We start from the raw sequence: 14129 nt of genomic DNA on the forward strand, positions 1-14129 counted from the left end.
AGAGCTACTACTAAACGCTTAACTAACTAACCAACTAACTTACAGGTTACTGCCTCCTGGGGGTTGACTACTATGTTCGTGTATCATCACATGTGGATCGACAGAGCTCAGACTGCTTCATCTACGTTGCAATTGGAATTTTCTCTTCACTCCTCATCTCCCTCTGCTGGTGGGAAAATCCAATGCAAGCGACTAATCGCATGCAGGTATAATGTTTTTAGTGATGAGTTTCCATTGTTCTGTCCTCACTGCACCAACCTCAAAATAAACAGCCTCCTTTTTCGGCCACCTAAATGGAATTCACCCCATCTCTTCATCCCACTGTAGACAGGTTAATGATTTGAAAAGCAGAAATCCCACAATCCCCTGCCTTATAATATAAAAAGTTATTTTAATTGTTGCAAATTTGTCATTTTTTGCAGTTGTAACGCTCACACACTGTACCAGGTGTTTTTCCATGTGTTCCGACAGAGCTTCAGCTGGATATTGAACTATCCTGGGCTATTTGTAGCATATAAATATGTTGACTTGACATCCTCAGTGAGACTCTTACCATGTCTTTCTTTCTCCCTGCAGGAAATGCTGTCAGAATTGGATGGTTTCAGGGACTTTGTGTTTGTCATCAGCAGTATTTTGAGGATAATAGTGATAGGTAATTATCTGCCATCAATGTCTGTATCAACATACAACACTCAACAAAAACATGCTGACAAAATAACGCAGGCTCTTGAAATGCATTATCAACACCAACATCACCGTGTTTTGCCAAGCTTTCTCCTCATCTCATTTACAACATTCACACTCGAGAATAAACAGATTTCTGTGATGTTAGAGGTGCAGACGGATTGAGGCGGATGTTCTCCAGCTATGATGAAGTCTTCAATAGCGGTTTTGAATTTTGTAAAGCTATGCTTTCTATGCTGCACGACACTATCAGCTTTTACTCCACTCTATACAAGAGCATAATTCCCTCATATTTACTTGAATGTCACCACATTTCTTTTCCATTTAAATCAACACACTTGATTTTATTTCAACTTATTATATAATTTTGTGCTATTTTATATATTGTATTTACTGTTCATTATGCACGCTTTTGATATATTGTGTTTTTATATTGTACTTTTATTACATTTAACTATGGGATTGTCTCTCTCACATAATCAATACATTTTATTCCATTGTAGGTGGGGTATACCTGTTCTACCATGTGCTTATTGAGAAATCTATCATCTGGTCAGACTTTAACCTGCAGAGTGAAGACTGGGAATTACTGCAAATAGGACTGGTGCTGTTTTTCTTACAGGTGGGTAAAAGGAAGCCAGAAAAAACATCAGACTAACAGAGACAGGCAGAGATTGGCAGTACATAAGAAGGGATTATGCACATGAAAGTCATGGGTCTCTTTGGGGGGTATCCATTGATCATTTGCAGCTGTCTTGTCAAATGGTTGAAAAGCATTTGTCTATCTACTGACGATTTTTGCACTATTAAAATAAAAGTGGCGCTACCAAACAGTGCATATTTGAGCTCAGACAATAAAGTATTATTTAGAGGTCTAAAATATGTGAAGAAGGAAAAGATCTATAAAAGTTGACAATAAAAGCAGGTATAAAATCTATACTATAGACACCCTTAAGCATCCACCTACACCCATAGAACTTTTTTTAAATAACAATAATGGAAGAAAAGAGTGGTAAAAAAAATTGTGTCACAATAAACAAATGTTTGCAGTTACATGAGGGAATTCCTTGGATATAAAAGACAAGTGGGAGCTAGAGATGACTGTTACTATAAATGTTTTGGCAAATACACACTGAGGGAGACTTTATTGTGTTATTTTAACAGGATTTTAACCTTTTTTTCACAGAAAGGCTTCCTGACCTGTTATTTTCCTTTGCTGCTTTACTTTTAATGGCTCACAGCAGGTTCAGTCTTGATTGATGCAGCCAATTAAACAATTATTGATTAGGCCTGCTAGATTCATTTCCTGTCCTAGACAAGGTTTTAACAACTTTTAACAAGTACTGACTACTACATACTAATTCTTAACAATTATAGCAGGTTGAACTCAATCAGTGATAGGAATCAGATCTTACTAGCATTTATTTACCACTATAGTCTAAAGTTTTTATTTTTAAAAAAAACCAGCCAATATAAAAACATTCCCTGTGCCTTTTGTCTCAGGCCTTCTGCTCAGCATCCTGCCACTGGTTTGGTGTGGTGGCCTGTAAGATTCATTCAGTCAGGATGAGTTTTGCCCTGCCAGTGTGCTGCACAGGACCTGCAGTGCTACTGTTGGGACTGATACTTTTCATGACCCAGGTACAAAAATTGGACGGAGCACAGGCTGGGAGCATCACAGGTGAGTCTTTTTTTCTTCTTCTTTTTTTTTTTTTTTTTTTAACAAATTGAAAGTTGTTTGTGCTCTGCTTAAATGCACTTTTGTTCGCTCCAAGTTATTTGGTTATTTTGTACTACATCAGAAACATGAAATATGTAAATACATGACCAGTCATGTGGTACATTGTAAGAAATCTTTGACTATGAGTACTCATGTCTTTATACTTTTGAAGGGAATTTATAATGGGAAGCTCTGTGTGATAACAGTACAAAAAACATTCATTACTTATCACTTATTAACAATATCCTAAAATGATTAGCTTTATTTCCATTTCAGAGTTTTGTGAAAGCTTGGCCTACTTAAGCACTAAAAACACAACCCCAGTGGTTTTACTGGAAATCACAAGGAGCATATGTCGAACTTCACTCAACAGGTACATGTTTGTGTGATTGGATTAAGCTTTAACTGTGTATGTTTGCATGTATGTGAGCAGCTGTGCTTATAAATGTGCCTAATATGTGTAAATGTCCTAAAATTATTTATCCTGTATCATACTTTGACAATATATTAAATAATCTGTATCGGCATCTTCTGTATATACACATTCATGTATGTATATTTTGCCAAAAATTACAGCTACTACTTGCAATGGCCTTTTTCAATGCTGGCACTGGAGGGAGTGTGTATGTGGGCAGGCTTCATCACATGCACCTACTACGTATGGAGGATCAAGGTACTGATGTAAAAACATGTGTGCGCACACACACAAGTGCGCGTGGGTGCGCGCGCATGTGTGTGTGCGCACACATGCCCTCTATTTACTATAAGCTCCTTAAAGGGTCAGTTTACCCAAATTATGAAAAGCCATTTGTGTCTCTCTGAGATTTTGGCTGCTGCCCCTCCACAATAGAGGTGAAAGTAATTCCCTTCATGTTGCTTTCTGCATTGAAAAGTTACATTTTGAACAGTCAGTAGCAACATGTCTCTCCAGGAACAATGTCCCTGCTAATGTTGAAAGAACTGTTTTCGATGGAACAACTATTTTTTTCCCAATCAAAGTTAGTTTCAAGTTTCCATTTACTCTAAAACTACAGCCTACTGCTTGAGTCAAACTTTAAATCTCAACATTACATGGTACATTTTAATGGTAATCTCATCAAACCAGTGACATCTTATCATATGATCAGGCTGAAAAACATACACCTAAATGCATATATGGTTCATCATGTCTTAGGTCCAGCGTATAGAGAGGACATCTCAGCTCTTTGTTCGTCGACTCTATGAATCTGCTTTCATTGACCTGTCTCTGCTACTCAACACCAAAATGAAGGTGGCGCGAGCCAAAAACCACGAGAGGTGAGAGGGTTCTGAGAAGAGCTACCCTGATTATTTTATTTTGGATTTTATTTTATTGTGGCTATATTTTAAGCAGGAATATGGAAAAATCACATGATTGTATGAGAATGTAGTAGGAGCAGAGATGACATGAGGCATCGTTTATTTGTCATGTGTCATGAGAAGAAAATATCTGCATTATCTCTGTCTGATGATGCACCACGAAACTGTTGTGATTAAAAAAAGTAAAATTTGAGGATGACTGACAATCAGCAAAATCAATAGAAATACTTCTTTGCATACAAAGTTAGCTGTATCTGCATTCATGTGGTATTGTTTAAAATCAGTGGCACCATGGGTCTGTTACAGTCCCCAGCAGCCATAAAAGATCAGAGCTGGTTTTCTAGACGGCTGATTGATGTGTATGGTCACAATATGTTTAAATCATCGGCTGACAAACTCTCCCTTTCTCTCTCTCTTCCTCTACAGCCACGATAACATACAGAACAGCGTGATCTATCTCTGTGCCACCATGTGGCATGAGACCTATGATGAAATGCTGAAAATCCTCACCTCAATGTTCAGGTTAGAGGTACAGTCACTGCAGACACCTAACTGTAGCATTATCAATATCACAATTTGGATTTAATCCATTTTACACACCCTTTGAAACCTGAGCAAATGACTGGATTTCTCTCAAAAACATGGGAAGAAGACAATAAGAAAATGACCTGTAAATTATTTTGGGGGAAAAAACAAAGAAAAAATATATAGAAATCACAGAAATGTGCATAAAAATCTGATCATTTTATAAACTTTTTCCTATGTTTTTGTAAGAATTGGCAATAATTTGCTCTGGGTTCAAACGTTTTGAAGGCATTTGAAAGCAGCACAAAGAAAGTTATTTCACTCCAGGTTTCACAGTAACAGAAAATCATCTTACGCAGAGGTGTATGCCTGGATGTGTCAGTGCTTTTTGAGACATCACTGTTTTTTTGTGAATAACCCAGTTATTATTGCAGAGCTCACTTCTAATCAAAGGCGCAAGAGACGTAAAACATATTTTAACCAGATACGCAGTGAAAGACATTTGTCCAGCCTGTTGCTCTTAAAATGTTAATTATAAATTTAATGTTTTTTTTCATGTTCTGACTAAAATGTTGAACCTTTGTGCTTTTAAATATTTGAAACTGTATTATACTTATGTCATACTTTGACAGTTTATACATAAAAGAAGAAACTACATAAGTGAATAGGCTTTTGCTCTATTATTAGTTGTTTGTTGGTATTTCAGGTTGGATCGCTATAGAGGTGATCCAAAGGAGGACCACAAGGACTGTTTTGACTTTGAGTGCCACATTTATGTAGACGATGCCTTCATGACTGAAAAGGACACAGGGAAGAGGCTGGTCAACTCCTACGTTAGTGACTTGATCCATGTTGTCATCGAGGTTTATAGGTAAGATTATCTATTAACCTATTAATGCCCTCTGTCCATACCTTTATTTATCCATCTATCTTTCTAACCAGCCATCTATCTGTCAACCATGCAGAGTGTTTACAAACAAAGAACCCGATGATGTGTCGATCATTGAGACTCCCTATGGTGGCAGGCTGATGTTTGTTATGCCAGAGGGCAACATGCTCTTTGTTCACCTAAAAGACAAAACTCTCATCAGGAACAAGAAAAGATGGTCCCAGGTATGGTGTAGTGGTGGTGTTTTTGTCCTAAAGGTGCCGTGGTACAAAATGATATTTGCCTCTGTGGCCAATAATAATAGACTTGCTTCATTATATTTGCATGTTTCATATGCATCATATCAACATTTTTAAAGAGACATATAAACTGAATTTGTTATTCAGAGGGGCAAGGGATGGTGGATGATGTGTTACAAGGTGAGATGCCTGCCAAGCTACAGGCCACTGTTGTAGAGCAACAAACAAGAAAAAACATTTGTGCTCTCTATTTAGCTTTGCAAAACTAAGAATTATAGTAGGAATAGCTTATGCCATGATGTTCCTTTGAACACAATTTCACAATCTCGCTAAGATGAATTTAATGAATAATTGGTCTTGGATTTTCACACTATACAATATTCTATATGACTTTCAGATTATGTACTTGTACTATTTACTGGGCTGGAAAGGCTACATCATCAAGAACCCTCATAAGATCCCAGTAAGAATTCTTTGCCTTTTGTGTAAAATGTGTATATACTAGCATTTTGACACTTATACATATAGATTTTTTCAATTTGTAGAATACTGAGTCTTGTTTTGTCCAACAACAGCATAATCCACGCAAAGACAGTATGATCTCTATGTATGGAGAGATTTTCGTGATGCGTCAGCATGACAGTGACTACAAGAGAAGATTCATCTCAGACGACAACACTTACATCCTGGCTTTAGACGGAGATACGGACTTCCAACCAAAAGCTGTGATTCTGCTTGTAGACAGGTTAGTGATCTAACAAATGTTTTTCAGTTGTTATTGTTATATATAAAAAGTCTTTTACCAGCCAAAAAATTAGGGCTGGAATTGTTTTCACCTTGTGAGGTTGTATGTGTGTGTCATCATGGCAAAATGTGGTCTTGTTGACACCTACTGTACTGGGCGCCACCACAGAGGTGATTTTGAATTCTGTCTGTCTGCCCGTCCATCTGTCTGTGAACAGACTTTGTTATCGCGATAGTGTTATATATGTGTAAGATGCACTTACAAAACTTTACAAGTGTGTAGTTGAGATAAAAATGAAGGCCAAGTTGAAAAGATGATTGTGGTCTGACCAACGGTGCCAGAGGTAGGAGGGTACGAAGAAGAAAAGTGGCCATTGGCCCCGCCACTTTACACCCCTGGCCCATGTACATTTTAAGTCAAAGATAGGTGTTACAGCCAGTGCGATCTCTGTGCAAATCATGTGCGTACAGCCACGGGTGTGACAGGGTGTGCCTGTGCCACCCAAAGAGGCAACTGGCACAGACAAAAACCTGATGAAGAATTCATGAAGTTTTAGTTACACTTTGCCCACTTCCCTGTCATTTCCCTTATGTCAGCAGATTGCTATGATGGAATTAAAAATGAACTGAGTGTAAAAATTATGTTTACTGAGATGTCAAGCAGGCAGGCTGTTTATCTCCTCAGCAATGTTTTAGTACAGACAAGGCACATGCCCTACACACGCAAACCACCATATCAGCACAGCAATAACATAATGTACAGCACAAATGTATCCCCATTATGCAATTAGAGGAGAGCACAGTTTTGCCACCCCATTTTTTTCCCATCATTATACAGTCCCCGCAATCAGGTGATTATATTTAAGCAGCCAAAGTAATTTTGCTATTTTAAGTAAGTCATCTCTAGTAAAAAACACATTTTGGGACCACAGTGATCACTCACAAAGCTGATCTATCAAAGCAGACTGACGCAGCAGGGTCACAGAGTGAGACTAACAGCAGAGTTCATCCTTACTGCGCCAATGTGTCTGGAACAATCAAATGTTCAGCAATGGAAACTTCCAAAGACTGCAATCTCGTAGTCTGGCAGTAGATGGAATTCTTTATAAATAGGACGGCACATTGACCGCCTCTTTTTTCATCCAGCTCTGAGCGCTTTCATAATTACCAGGGATGAAAATATTTTATCGATTTTTACTCACTGAATCGCATCGCTCTAAATGAGCCCAAATTAGTCTTGTATCGTATCGCCAACCATGTATTGTAACTCGCACTGTATTGTGGTTAAAATTGCTGCAACTCTACAATTAAAATTTGTAACTGGCGAAACGCAAATTGACTTTAATAATGAATGTGAATAATGAAGTAGTCACAATGGAATGCAATATTATTGTCGATGAGCACAGCACTTACAGCTATTATTTATCAAAAACATGTCCACAAAACAAGACAACAGTCATTTTTAGCATTTTTTGACAGCAGTCAGAGATGTTACAGATAGAAATGGAACAAGAAAGAGCCACCTCAGTGAGCTGTAAGAGCTGGAGGCAACAGGCTGCAAATCTCCAACTTAGATAGGTAACCAACTCCCTTCATTGCGTCCTGCTGTCTGCAGAGTCATGATGTAAAAATGTAAAGAGAAAAAAACTCCAACAAAAAAAGATCACAGTTGCACACAGAATGATGAAAAATTACCGCTTAATCCTAAACTACTTTATAAACATAATAATAGTTTGTATTCCTGCCCTCAGAACTCTGCATTTGCTTTTACCACCATAATTACAGTTGTTGTTTATCAACCACAAGTGAAATCTTTACGATCTCCACTTACAAAAAAAAAATACATTTTCATTGACAGATTGAGGATGTATGACAACGTTGGTGCGGCTTGTGGTAGAATCCATCCTACTGGCATGGGTAAGTACACATTACTTTGGCCTCTATAGCAGAGGGTATATTAGCTTGATCAAGCAAGCAGATGCAGGGTGAAAAAAAGCCTAATTTCATGTCCTTAAATGGTAAATATAACATCATATCATGGGATGAATTAGTGTCGTAACATATTTTTCATCCATACCTTGCAAATATTTGTCATGACTTCATGAGTTGGTTGTTCAGGTAGGAACTTCATTACAAAATATAGTTATTGATTGGAAATTTTTATTTTTTGTAGCAGTGATCAAATGTGTTATCCATTAAAAAGGTCCTGATTCAGTTCCCACTACTGGTACTTTCAGGGTGTAGGTTGCAACCTCCTTAAACAGTCTAAAAAGAAGTAAGATGGTTTTATGAAGCCAATTTATCAAGTGGTAGGAGTGGGGCTCGTTTAATGTCTGTCTGTGAGTGATGGGCTGATCCTCTCCAGCATATAACATCCAGCTGGGATAGACTCCAGTCTCTTTAACCCTCAACATGACTGAATTGAAAGAGATCATTTAAGAAATGAGCTTTGTAAAACTTTGTTTCTGAGGATTGTCTCTATTTCCTTTCATCCTGTGTCCTCCTTTTTTTGTTCATTTTTCTCTCTCACTTTATCTCTGCTCATCTCTGCCCGCCTTCTCAGGTCCCATGGTGTGGTACCAGAAGTTTGAGTATGCAGTTGGCCACTGGCTACAGAAGACAGCAGAGCATGTGTTTGGCTCTGTGCTGTGCAGTCCAGGATGTTTCAGCCTGTTTCGAGGATCAGCCTTAATGGATGACAATGTACTGAAAAGATACACAACAACTGCAACCAGAGCCTCAGAATATGTGCAATATGACCAAGGTTGGTCAAAATTTTTCTGCTCCCATTTCGCAGAGTTTCATCTTTTTGTCTTTTTTCTTTGACTGTTAACGTCCCTTTCTCATTTTTGTGTGTGCATGCATATGTTTCTAGGGGAGGATCGTTGGCTGTGTACTTTGTTGCTGCAACAAGGCTGGCGTGTCGAATACAATGCTGCATCAGATGCATATACCAACTCACCACAGGAGTTTAAAGAGTTTTATAACCAGAGGAGACGATGGGGACCATCCACACTGGCGAATACACTGGACCTTCTGCACAGGCTAGTGTTATTTATCATTATATTAAAAGTAGAGTTTGCCTCTTTAGCTGAAATTACTCACTTAACTGAATATAAAGTAAAATTTGCTTAGTTTCTGATTCACTTTCTGATTTTCTTTTTGTTGTTCCATAGTAATAAACAGGCAATATGTCCTAAACCAGCTGTTCCCAACAACACTATAACGTGTACATTTTATTGATATTAACTTTACTGTGGTTGTGACTTAAATTGCAGTGGTGCAGAGACAGTGAAGAGAAACTCATCCATCTCCAGGCTTTACATCCTCTACCAGATGTTCACTGTTGGTTCCTCTATCCTTGGTCCGGCCTCTGTGACTCTCATGATAGCAGGTAGCTTCAAGACTAATTTCTAACACTATAAGCCCTTTTCTTATCTAGTTACTGTAGTGGGGCGAACATTTTCTTCTCTGTGTCCCTGCTTCTCCCTTACGTTTAGGTCCATACTTTTACCCTCAACATACTTTTTTTCATGAGTCAGTAGGGGCCGAATGCATCCGTCAAGTCAGACTCTTTCTCCATTTCTACAAACTTAAATGATAGAAAATAATTGGTGTTTACTGACCACAAGATAGGAGCTCTCTAGTGAATTCTGCATCATGTCATTATCATACTCTAACTGGTTTGCGAGTACGGATTGCTGGAGGAGTCACATCTTAAGATCATATATCATATATTTATGATCTGATTTTTCAAGAAGCAAGTAAAATTTGGCGAAAGTTAGGCCGCCATTTTCATTGGAATGAATAGGCCAGCATTTTGGAAGACTGTATCCATAATTCATAAACATGGACTTGGCCAGAATCAAACAGACTTGATAATAAATTGTAATAGTCACTATTAGAATACACACTTTGCCCTGCAGCTCTTCATAAATAATCTTTCTGTATTCAACTTCCTCAAAATCCATCCAACTGCATCTGTTCTTGAATAATTCTCCCTTCTCTCTCTCTGTATTTTTCTGACAGGTGCTTTCCAATTTGTCTTCAAAATCAGTGGAACACTTTCAATCATCATCGCAAGCATTCCTCCTGTGTTCTACATCATCATCTGTTTTGTAGCCAAGCCTAACAACCAAATAACAATTGCTGCCATCATGAGTGTTCTATACGCATTCCTCATGACTGCATCCTTCTTTTCTATCATCGGTGGGTAACAACTACTTGTGACTTCTAACTTTTGTTCATATTGTGATTTATGTATCAGAAATCCCTAAATACACATACACACACTAGTGTTCGGGGAATTTTGAGATTCCCCTGATGACAATAATAAAAAAAACTACAAAATTACAAAATTATTGTCCAAAAAGAGTTGAAGAGAGAGGCACACATAGATGTAAACATCTATGGACTGGAGAAACATATGTCACAATACCCATGATTGGCCAAAAAGTATGTGCAGTAAGAACTACTGTATTTCAAACAAGGCCCTACTGGGATCAATAAATCAGACTGATCCCCTGGTGAGGTGACTTTCATGGAATGACTGTCGCATTTATAATTTGTTGCCTTTGTGAAAGCCCAAATGATTGAGGGCTGATTACTCACAGTCATGGTCCAACTGTTCTTTGTCTATGGAGTCAGTGGTAGCATTGCATATTATGTTGGATAGTAATTTACAGATTGGAGAGGAGATTTGGAGTTTTTCCTTTAGTCTAGACATTTATCCCACAGCTTACAAATCACCTCTCAGTGTTCTCTGGCTCTCCTTTTTTGTTTGGTTTAAAGCCAAAGAATCGGCAAATGGTACACATGCATTCTTTTTACTAATAAGAGCGGACATCTTTCCTGCTGGTGTTATGCTGCGTTCTATTGTACTGTAAACCTCAGAAAAACATGACCTCTGACTTTTAAAAAACCATTCAATTCGGAAACTCGGGCAAGATCCATGTACGTCACAGCAATATGGCAGCGCTCACAGTGATTGGAAAGTAGAATTATATGGTCATCAGTTTTAACTTTTATGTTGTGACAAATGCTATAAACAACTTTGTGTGGCATTTCCATTCCGCATCAGTTGATTTGTGTTTGATAGAAGGCATGTAGTAGCCTCCTAGCCTACTCCTCCTGTCTCTGTTAGCTACTTACAATGAGTCTGCATAAGACGTACAAATCGACAAAAAGCCTTCTATGGAAGGTCGGGTGTCTGGTGCTGTGGTAGTTCATGTAGGTCCTCAATACATGTTTCGGATGTTCAGTGGCAAGCTAAAGAAACATGAGTTTCCTGTGGGCATCCATGTTTTCTCGAGCAGATGCACTGGAATACATACAATACAAAAACCGACACAGAACTATCGACACCCAACTTGCAATGGAATGCAGCATTCGGGCTAAGAGTAGTTATGAGTTGTGCTAGCAGGCTTTTGTTTTTTTTTTAATATATATGCACTAACAATACAGCGAAATACAGAGAAAGCAAAAGACAGAGAGATACTGAATATAGTGCAAAACTGTTAACAGGCATGGCATAATTAAATATCTTTGTGTTATCGTGGCCAACCAACATCATATTCAACATTAATCTCATCATATCACCTAATACACAATACATTTCCCTTTAGGTGAAATGGTGATGCAGGGCACCTTCCTGACACCCACTGGCTTGTTTTTGGTTTCAATGGCAATCATGTATGCAGTGACAGCTTTACTTCATCCAGAGGAGTTTGGTATGGCTTTATTATAATATTATAAAAAAATGTTCACATTTTCATGTTTTCACATGTTTATGTTATAATACATGAAACGTTTTGTTATATTATGTTAATAGTTTTAAGTTAAATTAAGTGAACTTAAAGGGATCGTTCACCCAAAAATGAAAATTTAGTCATTATCTACTCACCCTCAGGCGATGGACAGTTGAGTGAAGAAAACAGGGAAAAGGCGTTGCACTTATCTCCCAAAAAAATTGAAGCAAAATACAAAATAAAACCAAAAATGTCGACATGAGGATGAGTAAATAATGACAGAATTTTTATTTTTGGGTGTGAACTATGTGTTGTGTTGTGTTGTGTTGTGTTGTGTTGTGTTGTGTTGTGTTGTGTTGTGTTGTGTTGTGTTGTGTTGTGTTGTGTGTTGTGTGTTGTGTTGTGTTGTGTTGTGTTGTGTTGTGTTGTGTTGTGTTGTGTTGTGTTGTGTTGTGTTGTGTTGTGTTGTGTTGTGTTGTGTTGTGTTGTGTTGTGTTGTGTTGTGTTGTGTTAACAGCTTTATGTTCAATTATGTTATGTTATTTCTCCTCTAGGCATGATTATCTACGGTCTGATGTATTTCATCTGTATCCCTAGTGGATACCTCCTACTGACTATCTACTCACTGGTCAACATGCACATTGTGTCCTGGGGCACAAGGGAATCCAACAAGTAATGCACTGATCATTATTAGAAGTAGTAGTCATTCTTTCTGAGGCAAACAACCATTTTCATTATTGATTCATCTTTTAATTACTTCATTCTTGATTTGCAATAATATAATTTTATTTTTAATAATTGTATAATATAATCTGTTCTATCATCCCTCTCTTCTAATCATCCAACAATCTAAAACGGATCTATAAGTTGATTACCTGACTTCTGATTTCAGTACTACTGGTGTTAGTTGTGAAAGTAAAGGTAACTGTAAGGGGGAATGTAAAGGTAGCTTTAGGGTAGAAAAGCCAGTAAAAAAAACAGTAAACAAAGTAGGATTTTCTACCAGCAGCACAAGCAGCTATAACGGTGATCAATTTACTACAATCAATAAATACAAAGTTGTTAAGTTGGTCTGTGGTCATACACACAAACTCCAAAGAGGCATTCTGGCATTACTTGATAACTTGCTCACTAACCACATCCTAATTACATATGTCCGATAGATAAATCCTTTAATCAGTCAACCTCTATTTGTATGGCATATGTAAGCAAATACAGAGCTACATGGAAAAAAATGAAAAATATAACACTTGGAAAAAGCAAATATGAGTCGTTAATGTCAAAGACAGTTAAACTGAGTTTTATGCTCTTAATAAAACAAAAAGATAACGTTAAAAAGACAGAATAAAATATCTATAGTCAAATAACTAAAACATAGCAAAACAAATTTAAAAATGAGGGTTTATCATGATATGAGAATTTATATATACATACGTACATATTGTTATTTAAAATCTAAGCAGATTAAATCTGTCATGTTATCCATCCATTTACCACTGCTTATTCCAGTTTGAGTCATGGTTGGAGCAGACTGCTGTTAACTAATGATTCACTTTTACAACAGATAAATGGAGGCAGGAGGGAATTAATTTGTTTTCATTTATGTCTATCTGCATCCCCAATAATTAGTCACTATATTCAGCTGTATTTAAATGTGTGTGTGTTTTCTTACTGCCCATCATTCTGTCTGCCTGTCAGGGGAGAAGAAGTAGTGAAGAAGGACCAAAATATTCTGTGTGACAAAAACTGTAGACTCTGCTGCTGGGACATGAAATTACAGGTAGTGATACCAACCAGCTACTGACAAGCCTTCCAGTGGATAAACAGATGGACATATTTATTAATTGTGTCCTGTTGCTTTACAGATAACACAAGAAACAGAGAATCTGATGATTCGACAGATCACAGGCCAGACTGCACCGAAAGACCCTCCTCTTCCAGTCACCTATCAGGACTTATTAACTCAACAGACAGCTGCAGATACAGAGCCTCAAGCCAATGTTGACATATCCAAAACTGTGGAAGGAGCTATGAAACCTCCAAATGGCAAACCAAACGGGAAGGCGGGAAAAGAAAATGACACTGACAACTGCAGCAGGTATTTATTTTAAATTCCTTTTTTTCCTCCTCTCTTATCAATAATCTATTTGTTCACTAAATATTTCAGTCAATCCGTTAGAAATCTACACTGCCATTAGGTTAATCATGCATGTAGTCAACTGACAACACCGACACTTCAGATT

The 14129-nt window shown here is 37.6% G+C and overlaps 1 protein-coding gene across 1 annotated transcript in view; it reads left to right on the plus strand.

The window, feature by feature from the left end:
• chs1 (chitin synthase 1) overlaps nt 1-14129 on the plus strand; it is a 30016-nt gene that overhangs the window by 7864 nt on the left and 8023 nt on the right. Inside the window, exons 5-25 of the mRNA XM_042487807.1 lie at nt 46-206; nt 577-652; nt 1188-1306; nt 2188-2365; nt 2681-2777; nt 2981-3077; nt 3579-3700; nt 4169-4264; nt 4974-5138; nt 5233-5380; nt 5793-5858; nt 5971-6140; nt 7998-8056; nt 8703-8903; nt 9015-9183; nt 9418-9533; nt 10169-10348; nt 11764-11868; nt 12441-12558; nt 13585-13666; nt 13752-13984. Coding sequence (XP_042343741.1) covers nt 46-206; nt 577-652; nt 1188-1306; nt 2188-2365; nt 2681-2777; nt 2981-3077; nt 3579-3700; nt 4169-4264; nt 4974-5138; nt 5233-5380; nt 5793-5858; nt 5971-6140; nt 7998-8056; nt 8703-8903; nt 9015-9183; nt 9418-9533; nt 10169-10348; nt 11764-11868; nt 12441-12558; nt 13585-13666; nt 13752-13984 — 2758 coding nt within the window. The remainder of the gene's footprint in view (nt 1-45; nt 207-576; nt 653-1187; nt 1307-2187; nt 2366-2680; nt 2778-2980; nt 3078-3578; nt 3701-4168; nt 4265-4973; nt 5139-5232; nt 5381-5792; nt 5859-5970; nt 6141-7997; nt 8057-8702; nt 8904-9014; nt 9184-9417; nt 9534-10168; nt 10349-11763; nt 11869-12440; nt 12559-13584; nt 13667-13751; nt 13985-14129) is intronic.

The sequence above is a fragment of the Plectropomus leopardus genome, chromosome 1 (assembly GCF_008729295.1).
Source record: "Plectropomus leopardus isolate mb chromosome 1, YSFRI_Pleo_2.0, whole genome shotgun sequence".
NCBI classification, from domain to species: Eukaryota; Metazoa; Chordata; class Actinopteri; order Perciformes; family Serranidae; genus Plectropomus; species Plectropomus leopardus.